The sequence below is a fragment of the Pongo pygmaeus genome, chromosome 19 (genome assembly GCF_028885625.2).
Source record: "Pongo pygmaeus isolate AG05252 chromosome 19, NHGRI_mPonPyg2-v2.0_pri, whole genome shotgun sequence".
Taxonomy (NCBI): Eukaryota; Metazoa; Chordata; class Mammalia; order Primates; family Hominidae; genus Pongo; species Pongo pygmaeus.
In genome coordinates this window covers 94,127,389-94,143,566 of record NC_072392.2, presented here as the reverse complement: position 1 = coordinate 94,143,566, position 16,178 = coordinate 94,127,389, and the positions used below count along the sequence as shown (strand labels likewise).

Below are 16,178 nucleotides of genomic sequence, written 5' to 3'. Positions count from 1 at the left end.
GATTCCCGGCGTTAGCCACTGCGCCCAGCCCTCAATCTGGGTTTTAAACCCAAGCAGACCAAGTCCGGAATCGGAGCTCGCACCCCTTCTCTTCCAACCAGGCGTGCGTCCCTGGGGAAATCAGGACGCAGCGTCCAGGGGCTGGGGGAGGGCCCCGCCGGCCGACCCCCGTCTGTTCCGCCCCCTGGTGGCCAGCCATGGCCGAGCATATGACTGCTCTCAGCTCCGCCCCGCCGTCCAACGGGCACTTCCGGAGCCGGGCGCCTGCAGACTGCGGCCACCTCCACCTCCGCCCAAGGCAGACGGTGCAGGGGTCTCCGGGACAGGCGTCTGAGGCCTGCTCCGCAGCGCGGGGCTGGGGGCGGGCCTAGGGGCGGGGCCTGCCGCGGTGCGCTCAGGCGCCGAGCTGGCCACCTGTGCCCGGGTCCTAGTGGCGGCCGCAGTGACGTAGGCCGGAGGGAAGATGGCGGCGCCCTGGTGGCGAGCCGCGCTGTGCGGGTGTCGGAGATGGCGGGGCTTCAGCACCTCAGGTGAGGGGTGTGGGGGTGGGCAGCTCTGTGCGTTGGGTAGGGGGGGCTGTCGCCCGAGTTTTGGGGCGCCGGCCTTACGTCTTCTCTCTGCCCGCAGCCGTCCTGGGCCGCCGGACACCCCCGCTGGGGCCGATGCCCAACAGTGACATCGACTTGAGCAACCTGGAGCGGCTGGAGAAGTACCGGAGCTTCGACCGCTACCGGCGCCGGGCAGAGCAGGAGGCGCAGGCCCCGCACTGGTGGCGGACCTACCGGGAGCATTTCGGGGAGAAGACAGGTGCGGGGCGACTGGAGCAGGGGCTGCAGCCACCGCCGGGGAACTCAGGGGACCCGCCGGTTTTCCCTGGGCTGTGGGCGAGACTTGCCGGCGCCCCTGTGGATGCTGGGGACGCTGGGTGGGCCTGCCTGCAGACCTGTGTGCGCTATCGGCAGCTTAATCACGCCAGAATTTTTCACACCTTCTGCGCCTCATTCTTGGAAAATTCGCTCCCCCTACTATTAGAGTTCGAGCTCCTAAAATATTTGCTTCTAAAATTTTGACCACCTGACCTTCCGGATTGGGATGCCGTTCTGTGCGCCTAAAATATTCTGTAGGTAGCTCTGGCCACTCTGCATTCTGACTCTGTGCGCTGCCTCTCCCCAGATTGTAAACGCCCTGTTGACAGGGATCCTGCTTGTCTTGCCCTCCATTGGATCCTTGCACCTGAACAGTGCAAGGATGTACGTGTGCAGTACTTTGCTGAATGAAATTAAAGGCCTGGGCAGGGTGACTCAAAAAAGAACCCAACCTGGCCGGGCGCGGTGGCTCACGCATGTAGTCCCAGCACTTTGGGAGGCCTAGGCGGGCGGATCACCTGAGGTTGGGAGTTCGAGACCAGCCTGACCAACATGGAGAAACCCCGTGTCTACTAAAAATACAAAATTAGCTGGGCGTGGTGGCGCATGCCTGTAATCCTAGCTACTCGGGAGGCCTCTGAGGCAGGAGAATCGCTTGAACCCAGGAGGCAGAGGTTGCGGTGAGCCGAGATCGCGCCATTGTACTCCAGCCTGGGCAACAAGAGCGAAACTCCGTCTCAAAAAGAAAAAAAAAAAAAGACCCCAACCTTTAAGGAACTTACAATTTATGGACTATATGCTTTGCTTTTTTTTTTTTTTTCTTTTTAAGCATTTATAGAGGCAGTTTTGTGGTGGTTAAAGGCATAAGCGTGGAATCTAAATAGCCCGATTTAAATCTTAGCTCAGCCTCTCAGGGATAATGCCCTTGAGCTTGTTTCAACTGTAAAATAAAATAATTCTGTCTTTGCTACAAAATTGCTGTGACGATTCAAAGAGGCAATTCATTGGCATTTTTGCCTAATGCCATCTCTGATGAGGGCTCAGTATGTTTTCGTTATTACTATTTTTGTTTTGTTTTAAGGCGGAGGCTCGCTCTGTTGCCCAGGCTGGAGTGCAGTGGTGCAATGGCTCACTGCAACCTCTGCCTCCTGGGTTCAAGCGATTTTCCTGCCTCGGCCTCCAAAGTAGCTGACACTACAGGCATGCGTCACCACGCCCAGCTGATTTTTGTATTTTTAGTAGAGATGGGGTTTCACCATGTTGCCCAAGCCAGTCTGAAACTCCTGACCTCAAGTGATCCCCCTGCCTCAGCCTCCAAAAGTGTTGGGATTACAGGCGTGAGCCACGGCACCTGGCCGAGAAGCACTTCTATAAGTCCTTCTAGCATCAGTCATTCACTCTACCCAGGACAGCTGGGTGTTCATAGCCACCTGTGAAACAGGCTTGGAGGTGATCTCAACTATAATTGGAAGGACCATTGACTTCAATTTCCCACGACCTAGACAAAACTGTGACCTGGTTTGGGGATCAGAAAAACACAACCTCCAGCCTAGCCAACATGGTGAAACCCCGTCTCTACTAAAAATACAAAAAAAAATTAGTCGGGCATGGTGGCAGGCGCCTGTAGTCCCAGCTACTCAGAAGGCTGAGACAGGAGAATTGCTTGAACCCGGGAGGCAGAGGTTGCAGTGAGCCGAGATCGCGCCATTGCACTCCAGCCTGGGCGAGAGAGCGAGATTCTGTCTCAAAGAAAAACAACCTCAAGTTGTATCTGATTTGCTTCCCAATTACATCCTGTTCAGGTCTGGGAAGTAGACTGCACAGTATGTTTTAATTCTGTGAATCGCAGGGAAAGCTTGAGCAGCAGAGCTTGAAGCACAGAATGAGAGGACTAGATAGAGACAGGCAGTTTAACCAAGAAGATGTGCCCGCCCCCTCACTGGGTGCAGTGGCTTGCGCCTGTAATCCCAGCTACTTAGGAGGCTGAGGCAGGAGGATCACATGAGACCAGGAGTTTGAGACCAGCCTGAGCAACATAATGAGATCCCATATCTCAGAAAGATTTTTTAAATTAGCTACCATGGCTGGGCGCAGTGGCTCACGCCTGTAATCCCAGCACCGGGGGAGGCTGAGGCGGGCAGATCACTTGAGCCCAAGAGTTCATACCAGCCTGGGCAATGTGGCAAAACCCTGTCTCTACAAAAAATACAAAAATTAGCCAGATGAGATGGTGTACACTTGTAGCCCCAGCTACTCAGGAGACTGAGTCGGGGAGGTTAAGGCTGCAGTGAGCCATGACCCTGTTCTTCCCACACATCTTCCCTCTCCAGATCCCGAAGAAAAGATTGATATTGGGCTGCCTCCACCCAAAGTCTCCCGGACCCAACAGCTACTGGAACGGAAACAGGCCATCCGGGAGCTTCGGGCCAATGTGGAAGAGGAGCGGGCTGCCCGCCTCCGCACAGGTAAGCCTTCTCAGGGGAGGGGCCATCCCAGAGTTGGGGTACAGGGTGTGTCCCTGCCCCCCCCATATCCCAACTGGCCTTATTCCTGTCTAGCCAGTGTCCCGCTGGATGCTGTGCGGGCCGAGTGGGAGAGGACCTGTGGCCCCTACCACAAGCAGCGTCTGGCTGAGTATTACGGCCTCTACCGAGACCTGTTCCACGGTGCTACCTTTGTGCCCCGAGTCCCTCTGCACGTGGCCTACGCTGTGGGTGAGGACGACCTGATGCCCGTGTACTGTGGCAATGAGGTGACTCCAACCGAGGTAACCGCTCACTTGTGCCCCTCCTCCCTGCAAGCACAGACACATCCCATCTCAGTGTCACAGACACTCCTGGGTTTGGAATTTTGTTGTTCTCTGTCTCTTTGATTTCCTGGAAGACAACACCGTGACAATTTCAAAGAAAATAGAACAAAATGAAGGAAAAAGAGGCTCTGTCTTAGCACATTCCTGTGACCGGCCTGCTGTCTGTGGTATGCCCTCCTGCCCAGGCCTTGGCACATGTTCGTTTTTGTGGTTGTTGCCTGGACAGGCAACTCTGCAGGGCTCCTTCTCTACACATCCCTTTGCCTGCCTGCCTGTGCCAGGGGCTGTCAAGGGCTTTTGGGTCAGAGTGGGCACCCCTTTCTCCAAGGCTCCCTGCAACAGCTGGCCTGTCCCTGGTGGGGCTTACAGCTTCCTTCTCTCCCTGCCAGGCTGCCCAAGTGCCAGAGGTGACCTATGAGGCAGAAGAGAGCTCCTTGTGGACATTGCTACTCACTAGCTTGGGTGGGTGTCTGGGGCTCACCAGGCCTCCTGCCCCCCTCACCTCCCATGAGCCAGGGCCTGGGGGGGCTGGGGGAGAGACCAGGTGGAGATCTCCAGCGCTGGCTCCTAACAAGGGAGGGGGCGGCAGGGCCGTGGTTGGCTGGGCCGTGGTCAGCAGGTGTGTTTTTGTGCAGATGGGCACCTGCTGGAGCCGGATGCTGAGTACCTCCACTGGCTGCTGTGAGTACCGGAGTACCGGGGGTAGGGGGGTGCTGCCCAGGCCGGAAGAGGACCTGGGAGCCTGGACTGAGCTGCTCCTAAGTTTCATGGACTACCCATGGGAACTTGAATTCACCTCCCGCCTCTGCCTCCTGAGGGTGTTAGGGGCCCTGGGATCCACGTGTCTACTTGAAGACAGCTACAGGAGACAAAGTTTGCAGTAGGCCTCGGTCAGTCCCCACAAGCCTCCTCATCTTTTCTTTTCTTTTCTTTTTTTCTTTTTTTTGAGACAGGGTCTCACTCTGTCCCCCAGGCTGGAGTATAGTGGTGCAATCATGGCTAATTGCAGCCGCTAACTCCTGGGCTCAGGTGCTCCTCCCACCTCAGTCTCCTGAGTAGCTGGGACTACAGGTGCAAACCACTACACCCAGCTAATTTTTGTATTTTTTTATAGAGACAGGGTTTCACCATGTTGCCCAGGCTGGTCTCCTGAGCTCAAGCGATCTGCCCGCCTCCACCTCCCAAAGTGCTAGGATTACAAGCGTGAGCCACCATGCCTGGCCCCTTCGTCTCTCTAAACTCATTTCTTCACCTGTAAAACTGGGATAATGGCACCACATGCCTTATTCAACATGAGGTCGACTGTGACAGTCACGTGGGAGAAGGAGCGGGAGAGGCCTGGCAGCTGTGGCATCTCCCAGGTGCTCCTTGAACCACTGGCCGCTCCTTCCCTGGGCCCAGACTGGGCTGCCTTCTATCTTGGTAGCTTTTGGCTCTGAACACCAGGCCAGGGGGCAGAGGTCAGGCCAGTGATCCCAACTTTGAGCTTTCTGGTTAACTGGGGACAGTGACTGGGAGGCTGGTTTCTGTCATTTTTATTCAACTGTAGTTATCAGCCTGTGCCGCAGGACCCTCCGGGGAGTTCTGCCTGAGGCGTTGGCCGCCCCTGTGCCAGGCTGGGCACACACTCCCTGACGAGATCCTGGAGACTTCAGGACGCAGAGAGAAAAGCAGCCAGAAGTGGCATGGCTTTCTAGCCTCAGTGGCTGTGGCGGACCCCCTGGTTCCCGGGGCCTGGAAGCAGGCTGCATGGCCTTGCTGTCACATTGATGCTCTCTGAAGCCCTGTCCCCCACTCGGAGCTCCTCCAGCCCGCTTCCCATGTTTGCAGTATGTCCAGGCGTTCACAGAGCTTGGCTGCCTCCTCTGTCCTAGAAGAGAGAGCGTTTAGAGCTGTCCTTCCAGGGAGTCACGTCAGCCTCTAGGGTGTGCATGGAGCTGAGGGGACACTCCTGCTGCCTCCCTGGAGTGGTAATTAATGGGGACTTTCCTCCTCCCAGAACCAACATCCCGGGTAACCGGGTGGCTGAAGGACAGGTGACGTGTCCCTACCTCCCCCCCTTCCCTGCCCGAGGCTCCGGCATCCACCGTCTTGCCTTCCTGCTCTTCAAGCAGGACCAGCCAATTGACTTCTCCGAGGATGCACGCCCCTCACCCTGGTAATCTACACCACCCACACATAACCTGGCGTCAGGCCAGCTCCCCTGGAACGGTCACTCTTGCTCAGTTCTCTCTTGACCTTGGCCTTGAGACTGGCAGAAGAGCAAGATAGGGTGCTAGCAGACTCCCAGGGGCCTCTCAGGGTTACCTGTTGGGGTGGAGGGGTGAGGGGCTCTGGTGCCCCACTCCCCACTCTCACACGCTCTCCATCTTCTCATAGCTATCAGCTGGCCCAGCGGACCTTCCGCACTTTTGATTTCTACAAGAAATACCAAGAAGCCATGACTCCAGCCGGCTTGTCCTTCTTCCAGTGCCGCTGGGATGACTCCGTAACCTACATCTTCCACCAGCTTCTGGGTAAGGGCCATGGGGCTGGGGCACTGGGTGGGCCTGAGCTCCCAGGCCTTGCCTGCCCTGCCAGGGAGAAGCTTTGTTAGGGGAAGGCTGCGGCAGGCCCCTGGTGGGTGGGCCTGAGCTCCCAGGCCTCGCCTGCCCTGCCAGGGAGAAGCTTTGTTAGGGGAAGGCTGCGGCAGGCCCCTGGTGGGCAGGCCTCAGCCTGAAGGGGCGCAGGCCAGCAGACCACCCCTGTGCCCCTCACTCTTCTTGCAGACATGCGGGAGCCAGTGTTTGAGTTCGTGCGGCCGCCCCCTTACCACCCCAAGCAGAAGCGCTTCCCCCACCGGCAGCCCCTGCGCTACCTGGACCGGTACAGGGACAGTCATGAGCCCACCTATGGCATCTACTAAGGAGCCAGAGTGTGCGCACTTCAGAGCACGGGATTGATCGGCAGCAAGAGTAAAGACACAGCTCCAGAGGCCCACGCTGTGGGGTCTGGGCCCTGCCTTAGGCAGCCCCCCTCTTTGGCCCCCTCCCATCAGGCCCAGGGCTTGAAGTGAAAGTGACTCTCAGGTGGTGGGGTGGGGAATGTGAATAAAGATGATTTCTTGCCGGGCTTGGTGGCTCACACCTGTAATTCCAACACTGGGAGGCTGAGGAGGGAGGATCGCTTGAGCCCAGGAGTTCAAGACCAGCCGGCAACATAATGAGACCCTGCCTGTATTTTTAAAAAAAAGGGATTTCTGCCATAGCTGGCCTGGGTCGGTGCTCCAGGGCCAGAGGACCCCGATGGAGCTTCATGGGTGGGAAAGAGGCTGCCTCCCACCCCACTAAGTGCGTCCTCACTCACTTCCGTCTTCTGAGGGTGTCAGGGGCCCTGGGATCCGAAGCAAAAGCAGGCAGTGGGCCAAAAACAGGTGTGGTCCAGAGAAGGGAGACATCCCAATCCAGCAGGTTCCTGAAACCCAGCTCCCCGAAAAAGTGGAGCAGAGCAGCTGGGCTCAGGAGGGAGCATTTATTGATCACTGGCTCTGTGCCCCAGGGGGGTCCCACCGGACCCTGGAGAGAGAGTGCCTGCCCGAGCACTGACCCTCTGCGCAGGTTCCAGCCCCCACCCCATGCTTGGGAGGAGAAGCCACGTTAGGTAGGCAACAGCGTGTCTCAAGAGACCTGCTCAGGGTCAGAAAGCCCATGGAGCCTCGCGACTGGAAGGTTAGGTGTTTTGTTTCTCCCTTACCAAAAGCAGAAGTCTGGTTAACTAGTAGGTGGAGGATAGATCCGTGCACTTTGTCAGAAAGAAACTTCGCCTATGGCCGCACAGAGGACGCAGTGCTTGCTGCAGCAGTGAGAGCTCGTGTCGCCTCAACATCAGCCCAGCTTGGTTAGAAAGAAAGGCCTTACTCTCCTGGGGTTCCCCCTTGCCTGATACACACTGCCGGTGTGCGCTAGGCCCCAGACCCGCCTTGCCTGCTCAGCTGCAGGGGAAACGCTGAAGTGCCTCTAAATACTGAGGCTGCAGATCGGCTTGGACCCCAGGCAAAGAACTCTCCCCAGCAGAGGGCAGCAGGGAGAGGGGATGCTGATTGCAGATGAAAGCTGGTTTGTGTACTCATTCAAGAGCCATTTGAAAAATACCAGTTAACTGGTCCCTGTCTCTTGGTGACCAGACATTTCCATCTCGCTGTTTACTTTAAAAGAACCAAAATTACGTGTAGCCCAGAGAAGGGAGACACCCCAGTCTGGCAAGTGTCCCAAACCCAGCTCCAGGAAAAAGTGCAGCAGTGCTCGGGTCTGCAGGGAGCCCGCCCGCCCGTTTCATCGCCAAGCCCCGGGGGATTGTTGGGGGGGGTCTATGCTGTTAGGTGATTGACAGATGAGTCCAGAAGAGGTTCCGCGCGGCCCGTGGTCAGAAGCCCGGAGGCCTGGCGGGGTTTTCGAGCCTCTGGTCTCCAGGACCTGGGCTGAAGGCCCAGGGGGGTGGGATAGACCCGCCAGGCTGGGACCCTAGAGAGCCGAAGCCAGCTCTCAGCCGGGGTGGCGCGGAGCCTAGAGGGAGGGAGGGGCGCAAGGCGGGAACGCGGAACCTTCGAGCGGGCCAGGCCGAGGTGGGCAGGGGTGGCCTAGGCCCCTGCGGCGGTCGCTCGTCGAGGGTGTCAGAGAAGGGCCCGCCGCCCCCCTCCGCCGTCCCGGGCGGGGACCTCGCCCCGCGTTAGCCACGCCCAGGCGCCCTCAGCGCGCGAGGCCCGCGGTCCCTTTAAGAAGCCCGGGGCCCGCCTGGCTCCCGCCGCCGCCGGGCCATGGCCGCGCAGCTGCTGGAGGAGAAGCTGACCTGCGCCATCTGCCTGGGGCTCTACCAGGACCCAGTGACGCTGCCCTGCGGCCACAACTTCTGCGGGGCCTGCATCCGGGACTGGTGGGACCGCTGCGGAAAGGCGTGCCCCGAGTGCCGGGAGCCCTTTCCCGACGGCGCGGAGCTGCGCCGCAACGTGGCCCTCAGCGGCGTGCTGGAGGTGGTGCGCGCCGGGCCCGCCCGGGATCCCGGCCTCGGCCCCGGCCCCGGCCCCGGCCCTGCTGCGCGCTGCCCCCGCCACGGGTGGCCGCTGGAGCTCTTTTGCCGGACCGAGGGCCGCTGCGTGTGCAGCGTGTGCACCGTGCGCGAGTGTCGCCTCCACGAGCGGGCGCTGCTGGACGCCGAGCGCCTCAAGCGCGAGGTGACGCGTCCGCCGGGAGCGGGAGGGGGCCGGACCCGCCGCAGCCTGGCCACCGCCGGGTGACTCCTGCGGGCCGCGCCCTGCTCTCTCGGGCACCCGGCGGGGGCGGGGAGTCTCAACTGTAAGGGGCTTCGCCCAACCTGGGAGTTGATTATAAAAATCGCGGGTCTGCCAGGCGCAGTGGCTCACGCCTGTAATCCCAGCACTTTGGGAGGCCGAGGCGGGCGGATCACGAGGTCAGGAGATCGAGACCATCCTGGCTAACACGGTGAAACCCTGTCTTTACTAAAAATACAAAAAATTAGCCGGGCCTGGTGGCAGGCGCCTGTAGTCCCAGCTACTCGGGTGGCTGAGGCTGGAGAATGGCGTGAACCCGGGAGGCGGAGCTTGCAGTGAGCTCCAAAGCTCAGGAGTGGGGAGCTGGAAGTCGAAAGCTGGGAGTCATTAGCGCTAGGAGGGAGAGAAGGTTCCAAGCTGGAGCTCCCAGGGAGATGGGGAAGGTCGGGGGAACGGCAGCCCTGTGTGGCGCCTGGAGACAGGGGTGCCAGGAAGAGAACAGGCAGGGTGCCCATGCTGATCAGAGGCCCAGTACGAGGACAGAAATGACCTTCAGCATCGGTACTGTGGAGGTGGTCCGTGCCTTTGACAAAACCCATTTCGGCAGCGAAGACAGGACGTGGAATCATTCGGGGACAGAGGAAGGCTGGGGCTAAGGCGTGGATGGAGGATGGCGCAGGGACGCTGGATGGGACAGGAAGGGAAGGGGTGGCCAGGAGGCCTGATGGGCAGGGAGGAATGGGGGTGCACGGCTGGGGGGTCGGTGAGGTGGGAGGACTGAGACAGAGGTGGCTGGAACAGGAGAGGCCACAAAGGCAGTGGTCAAAGAAGGAAGAATGGACCCAGCTTCCATTCCCATTTCTACCTCTTGCATGCTGAGCAAGCTGAGGCCAATTTGGAGATTTTAGAGCTGGTGACAGGGCCAGGGTGAGTTCACAGGAGCGGCTGAGACGAGGTGAAGGAAAAGGGCTCCAGAGTGTTGCGGGACGTTCCTTGTAGCTGCTGAAGCCGCCAAGGAGGAGGAGACGAGATGTACTGCTCACTGGCGGGTGCAGAAGACTGAGCTAGGCATGGAAGTTTGAGTTGGAGGCCGGTGGAGGAAGGGAGTGACAGGGGCAGCCAGTAGCACCAGGGGAGCCAGAATTTTGCAAAAGAGAGGGAAAGGGACATGGGGGTGCCTGTCCCTGGGGGAGGGTCAGGTGCCCTGGGAGAGCCTGCCCTCCCGCCTCCTGTCTTCCTGTGTTAAATGCTGGAGGCCAGGGGCCTGGGGGAGCTCTGGGCTTAGGAAGATCTGAGGACTTTGATCAAATTATCAACTTCTCAGAGCCTGTTTCCTCCTCTGTGATGTGGGGATAGTAACGGTCCCCATCTCAGTGCATTGCGGGAGGAGCAGAAACGAGGTGGTGAAGCTTTTGACCAGGTGCCGGGAATGGAGCCCCTGGGACCTGCGTGGTTCGTCCCGCTCTTGTGAGAGCACGGTGTTTTGATTCCCAAGGGACTCAGGGAGCACAACCGAATAGGGGTCCCTTCCTCCCGTCTCAGGCTCAAAGCTAGGGCCAGGGACTGGCCGGATCCCCAGAAGAATCTAGTTTATCCATGCAAATAACTGCCCACTTGTCAGACAGCTTTGGTGCTTTGGGTGGTCCTTGCAGTCAGCTCAAGTCCCAGGGCCTCCTGGGCCACTGACCCCTCTGCAGTGAGACAGGGACCAACGGCTTTAGTGTTTGGGGTCCTCCCTGCGAGGCCTCCTGAGCCAGCATTATCGCTTTCCTGTATTGATGGGTGGGGGGTTAGGCCCAGAGAGGGCAGGTGCTTGGCCTCAGCTTGCTCAGCATGCAAGAGGTAGAAATGGGAATGGAAGTTGGGTCCTGAGCCCAAGGCTTCCGCTCTGCTCAGGCACCACCCTGCTGCAGATTAGAAAGGACTTTGTCGGGACCCCCCGGGGCACGGCCCCAACTCTCCCTGGGTTAGAGTGAGGCCGGTGCTCTGCAGGCTGGCCTGGGGTGGCGTGGGGAGGGGCTGCCTGGTGTCTGCAGGCATGGTTGGTTGTCTGAGAAAGGACGTCACAGCCAATCCTGGCCTTCTCTTGTTGCTTGTCCCGTGGGCGGGCATCACAGGCCCAGCTGAGAGCCAGCCTAGAGGTTACCCAGCAGCAGGCCACGCAGGCCGAAGGCCAGCTACTAGAGCTGCAGAAGCAAAGCAGCCAGATCCAGGTACAAGGCCTGTCTGCCCGCTCACCATGGCCTCACACTGCATCCTGGGGGCGGCCACCAGCTGGTCCCTGGAACACTAGGCAGCAGGGAGTGGGGCTGGGCAGGGATCTGGGCACAGGGGTCGTGGGGAGGTTCCCGGGACCCTGCCTCCCCACATCCTGACCCTCAGCCCAGCGGGCAGCCCTGGCCCTGGCCTGCCTTGGTATGGCACAGGGCCCTGGCCACCCTGAAGCCCCTGCTGTTCCCACCCAGAACTCGGCCTGCATCTTGGCCTCCTGGGTCTCCGGCAAGTTCAGCAGCCTTCTACAGGCCCTGGAAATGCAGCACACAGCAGCACTGAGGAGCATCGAGGTGGCCAAGACACAGGCGCTGGCACAGGCTCGAGACGAGGAACAGCGGCTGCGGGGCCACTTGGAGGCTGTGGCTCGCCATGGCTGCAGGATCCGGGAGCTCCTGGAGCAGGTGGATGAGCAGACCTTCCTGCAGGTGCGAGGGCTCAGGGCACAGGTGGGGGACTTGCTTCCCTGCCCCTCAGGCCCAGGCTTACTTGTTCTCCCTGGGGCTCAGGAATCACAGCTCCTCCAGCCCCCAGGGCCTCTTGGGCCACTGACCCCTCTGCAGTGGGATGAAGACCAACAGCTGGGTGACCTGAAGCAGTTGCTAAGCCGGCTGTGTGGCCTCCTCTTGGAAGAGGGGAGCCACCCTGGGGCACCAGCCAAACCTGTGGACTTAGCCCCCATGGGTAAGACTGACCCCAGGCCTCCCCCTGCTGTCCTGGGCCCAGCTGCCCCTCCCGCTGGGGGGTGGAGGCGGGTCAGGGCCTACACGTCATGACCTCTCCAACCATTCCCCTAACACTGTTTGCCCCCTAGAGGCCCCAGGCCCCCTGGCACCGGTCCCAAGCACAGTTTGTCCACTGAGGAGGAAACTCTGGCAGAGTAAGGAGGCCGTTCGTGTATGTGTGCACCTGTGCGTGCGTGTGCAAGGAAGTGCCTGTGTGTGCTGTGAGCAGGTGTGTGTGTGCATGTTTGTAAGCACGTGTGAGTGAGGGGGGCACGTGTTGTGACTGTCCTGCCGGGACATCTGAGCCTGGCCCCACCCCCTGCACACCTCGTGCACATCCACCCTGAAGCAGACGCAGCCAGTGTGTGTTGAAGGACAGAGTCTGGGACACAGACCCGCAATTCTTCCACTTAATACTGAGTTAATGGCTCTCGGAGCCCAGTTTTCTCAGCTGTGAACGGGGCTGATAGAGGATTCCGCCTGCGAGGTCACGGCAAGGATTAAGTGCTATGGTGACGGCCGGTGCTCAGCGTGCCTGGCAGAGGTTTAGCAGCGGATCAATGGAGATCTGGTTGTGCTGTCTTCCCCTAGCCCACTGCTGTCCTCCTGTCCCCAACAGATTATCGAAATCTGACCTTTGATCCAGTCAGCGCCAACCGTTACTTCTATCTGTCATGCCAGGACCAGCAGGTGAAGCACTGCCTTCAGTCCCGGGGCCCAGGCGGGCCCGGCAGCTTCGAGCTCTGGCAGGTGCAATGTGCCCAGAGCTTCCAGGCCGGGCATCACTACTGGGAGGTGTGCGCGTCAGACCACTCGGTGACGCTGGGCGTCTCCTACCCGCAACTGCCACGGTGCAGGCTGGGGCCCCACACAGACAACATTGGCCGGGGACCCTGCTCCTGGGGGCTCTGTGTCCAGGAGGACAGCCTCCAGGCCTGGCACAACGGGGAGGCCCAGCGCCTCCCAGGGGTGTCAGGGCGGCTTCTGGGCATGGATTTGGACCTGGCCGCAGGCTGCCTCACCTTCTACAGCCTGGAGCCCCAGACCCAGCCCCTGTACACCTTCCATGCCCTCTTCAACCAGCCCCTCACCCCCGTCTTCTGGCTCCTCGAGGGTAGGACCCTGACCCTGTGCCATCAGCCAGGGGCTGTATTCCCTCCAGGGCCCCAGGAAGAGGTGCTCAGCTGAAGAAGGCATGGGATGGAGCCCTGGCATAGCTGCCACCATGCCTATGTGCCCAAGAGCTGCCCAGCTCCAGCTTGGGGACTGGAGGACCAGCTCTTGGCCTCTCTGTTAACTCAGAAAGAGATTGGAGGTTGGGGGAGGTGAGCATAAACGCAGAGTTCACTGTTGCAGCCTTTTTGAAAGGGACACAGTCTAGGAGGGGGATAAATGGGATGCCCTTGCCCCAAACAGAACCCAGTTCTAGGTACTGCCTGGGCCTGGGAGGTGAGAGCAGTGCCCAGGGGACTTCTGGGCTTACAGGACAGCATGTGTGACAAAATTCAGATCTACCTGAACTTGCCTCTGGAGACCATAAAGGCCAAAGGAGCAGTCACGGAGGGGCGGTGAGCCAGAGTAATCCCAGGGGGAGACAGATTCCTCCCTCCTCCCTACCTGCAGCGCTCTCTAATTTTTTGTAACATTTGGATAGATGTCCGTCCTGTCTGTAGTCTTTTTATTTTGTGCATCCTTATAATTGTATTCTATAAACAATTTTGTTTCCTGCATTTAAACATTTTTGTTTTTTTAGGAGATGGTCTTGCTCTGTCACTCAGGCTGGAGTACAGTGGCACAATCATGACTCACTGCAGCCTCGAGCTCCTGAGCTCAAAGGATCCTCTCACCTCAGCCTCCAGAGTAGCTGAGATTACAGTGTTTTCTGAAGTTTCTTGACTTAACATAAGCATTTTTCACATGACTGAAAATTTTCACTGATTGCTGTAGTCATTCTAATGACTATCAAGTTTATTTATCCATTATTGGACATTTAACTTGCTTTCTTTTTAGCTATACAAACATCAATGTGTTTTTCTTGAGACAGGATCTCCATCTATCACCCAGGCTGGTGTGCAGGGGTGCAGTCATGGGCTCATGGGATTCTCCTACCTCAGCCTCCTGAGTAGCTGGGATTACAGGTGTGTGCCACCACGCCTGGCTTATGATGAACATTTCTGAGCAGATGCTTGGCCACATTTATGGTCATGTATGTAGGCTGTTACCTCAAGTGAGTCACTCAGGGAACAGTGAGCACTTGAAGATTTTTTTACACAAAAGGCCACAGTGAGGCCACCTTGAGTCAAGCCAACTAAGGCCCCTCAACCCTGTCACTAACCAGCGCGTGACACTGGCAGGACCTTCGTCTCCAGTATCCCACCCCTGGGTGTGGGACTTTGGGGCAGCTGTGTGTGCAGGTGCCGGCACAGGCTAGCTCCTCCTGGTTTGGTGTGGTATTTGCCATTGCAGAGCAAGCTGCCACGAAGACGCCTGGGCATGATTTTGCTTGTATTTCCGGAAGTGAGGTTGCTGGGTCATAGGGCAGGTGTAATTTTTTTTTACTTGAAATGTTCCACTTCTTGTTCTGGGAGGTGGTTCCAAGGGTGTCTGCTTTTGGCCAGGCGCGGTGGCTCACGTTTGTAATCCCAGCACTTTGGGAGGCTGAAGCGGGCGGATCACAAGGTCAGGAGTTCCAGACCAGCCTGGCCAACATGGCAAAACCCCGTCTCTACTAAAAATACAAAAATTAGCCGGGCATGGTGGCGTGCGCCTGTAATCCCAGCTACCGGGGAGGCTGAGGCAGAAGAATCGCTTAAACCCAGGAGGTGAGGTTGCAGTGAGCTGAGACTGCGCCACTGCACTACGGCCTGGGTGACAGAGCGAGACTTTGTCTCAAAAAAAAAAAAAAGGAGGGCTGTCTGCTTTTTGTAACTTGAAAAACTGGACATCTGTGTTATATGTACTCATGGATAAATATTTCACAATAAAACTTTTTAAAAGGATAATACGTGTAATATACATACACCCAATATATATAATGTTTTTATATTTGTAAAAAAAAAACCTCCCACGACAACCCCACCCTGATCACTGCCACCATTGCAGCCCCCATTTTGTGTCCCTGCTCCTAGCCTGTGGCTGTTTGTTCAAGAGCAGGGCAGGGCCTAGGATTGGCACAGCCCAGGCAAGGACTTTCCAGCAAGATCCTCAGGTGGGAGCTCCCCAGACATGGGAAGGGAATCTGACATATGCAGCCCCACAGCCAGGAGGCAGGCAGGACCTTGCTGACCAGCTAGGGGCAACGGTGGGAGCTGAAAGTCCAGCCAGGCAGGATGTATTGGCCTGGCCAGATGGCTGTCATTGCTGTCCCCACCTCATAGTCCCTCCTAATCCAAGGCGGCAACGGGCTGAGCTACGCTCTGAAAGGGGCAGAGAGAGGAAGAGGTGGCCCCTTTCTGCTTCTGAGGTGGGAGGTGTTTGGAGTCATTTATTATGTGAAATTCATCTTCCTATTGGGTGGTGGTTCTTTCTATATTCTGTGAGCGTGTTCTATATTATTAATATTAACCCCTTTTTCTTTTTGAGACAGAGTCTTGCTCTGTCGCCCAGGCTGGAGTGCAGTAGCACGATCTCAGCTCACTGCAAGCTCCACCTCCCGGGTTCAAGCAATCTTCCTGCCTCAGCCTCCTGAGTAGCTGGGATTATAGGCGCCCGCAACCACGCCCGACTAATTTTTATTTATTTATTTATTTATTTTTTGAGACAGAGTCTCGCTGTGTTGCCCAGGCTGGAGTGCAGTGGCACAGTCTCGGCTCACTGCAAGCTCTGCCTCCTGAGTTCACGCCATTCTCCTGCCTCAGCCTCCCAAGTAGCTGGGACTACAGGCGCCTGCCACCATGCCCGGCTAATTTTTTGTATTTTTTAGTAAAGACAGGGTTTCACCGTGTTAGCCAGGATGATCTCGATCTCCTGACCTTGTGATCCACCCGCCTTGGCCTCCCAAAGTGCTGGGATTACAGGCGTGAGCCACCACGCCCGGTGTAATTTTTGTATTTTTAGTAGAGATGGGGTTTCACCATGTTGGTCAGGTTGGTCTCTAACTCTTGACCTCGTGATCCACCCACCTCGGCCTCCCAAAGTGCTGGGATTACAGGCATGAGTCGCCATGTCCATCCCCCACCGCTTTTTTTCCTAATGGACAGCCTCCCAAGTCAACGTAGGCTCAGAGACTCCCACCCTTTATCTTT

The 16,178-nt window shown here is 57.9% G+C and overlaps 2 protein-coding genes and 1 long non-coding RNA gene across 4 annotated transcripts; 2 read left to right on the top strand and 1 right to left on the bottom strand.

The window, feature by feature from the left end:
• The first annotated feature begins 38 nt into the window (after positions 1-38).
• On the top strand, positions 39-6,786 carry MRPL38 (mitochondrial ribosomal protein L38). Its single transcript, XM_054456212.2, has 9 exons — positions 39-530; positions 628-807; positions 3,197-3,331; positions 3,425-3,633; positions 4,065-4,137; positions 4,311-4,356; positions 5,675-5,833; positions 6,055-6,191; positions 6,444-6,786. The coding sequence occupies exons 1-9, from the start codon at positions 464-466 to the stop codon at positions 6,578-6,580; spliced, it is 1,143 nt and encodes a 380-aa protein (XP_054312187.2). The 5' UTR covers positions 39-463; the 3' UTR covers positions 6,581-6,786.
• Positions 5,204-8,634, bottom strand: LOC134738657 (uncharacterized). Its single transcript, XR_010124575.1, has 5 exons — positions 8,500-8,634; positions 7,021-7,547; positions 6,802-6,888; positions 5,983-6,248; positions 5,204-5,545 (listed from the first exon to the last, which is right to left on the bottom strand). It is a non-coding gene; the product is annotated as an uncharacterized LOC134738657 (long non-coding RNA).
• Positions 8,468-14,936, top strand: TRIM65 (tripartite motif containing 65). 2 transcript variants are annotated; one of them, XM_054456208.2, is made up of 6 exons: positions 8,468-8,881; positions 11,056-11,151; positions 11,404-11,637; positions 11,719-11,893; positions 12,024-12,089; positions 12,554-14,936. In XM_054456208.2, the coding sequence occupies exons 1-6, from the start codon at positions 8,468-8,470 to the stop codon at positions 13,120-13,122; spliced, it is 1,554 nt and encodes a 517-aa protein (XP_054312183.1). In that variant the 3' UTR covers positions 13,123-14,936. The 2 variants fall into 2 exon arrangements, with proteins under 2 accessions (XP_054312183.1, XP_054312184.1); XM_054456209.2 differs by lacking the exon at positions 12,024-12,089.
• The last annotated feature ends 1,242 nt before the right edge of the window (positions 14,937-16,178 follow it).

What these genes read in the sequence shown, in the direction of transcription:
- MRPL38 (XM_054456212.2), top strand. Translation starts at nt 464, where the DNA reads ATGGCGGCGCCCTGGTGGCGAGCCGCGCTGTGCGGGTGTCGGAGATGG. An exon ending in GAGTACCTCCACTGGCTGCT is followed by an intron (nt 4,357 to 5,674) that starts GTGAGTACCGGA and finishes TCCTCCTCCCAG; the next exon opens with AACCAACATCCCGGGTAACC. An exon ending in CATCTTCCACCAGCTTCTGG is followed by an intron (nt 6,192 to 6,443) that starts GTAAGGGCCATG and finishes CTCTTCTTGCAG; the next exon opens with ACATGCGGGAGCCAGTGTTT.
- TRIM65 (XM_054456208.2), top strand. Translation starts at nt 8,468, where the DNA reads ATGGCCGCGCAGCTGCTGGAGGAGAAGCTGACCTGCGCCATCTGCCTG. An exon ending in CCGAGCGCCTCAAGCGCGAG is followed by an intron (nt 8,882 to 11,055) that starts GTGACGCGTCCG and finishes CGGGCATCACAG; the next exon opens with GCCCAGCTGAGAGCCAGCCT. An exon ending in AGCAAAGCAGCCAGATCCAG is followed by an intron (nt 11,152 to 11,403) that starts GTACAAGGCCTG and finishes GTTCCCACCCAG; the next exon opens with AACTCGGCCTGCATCTTGGC.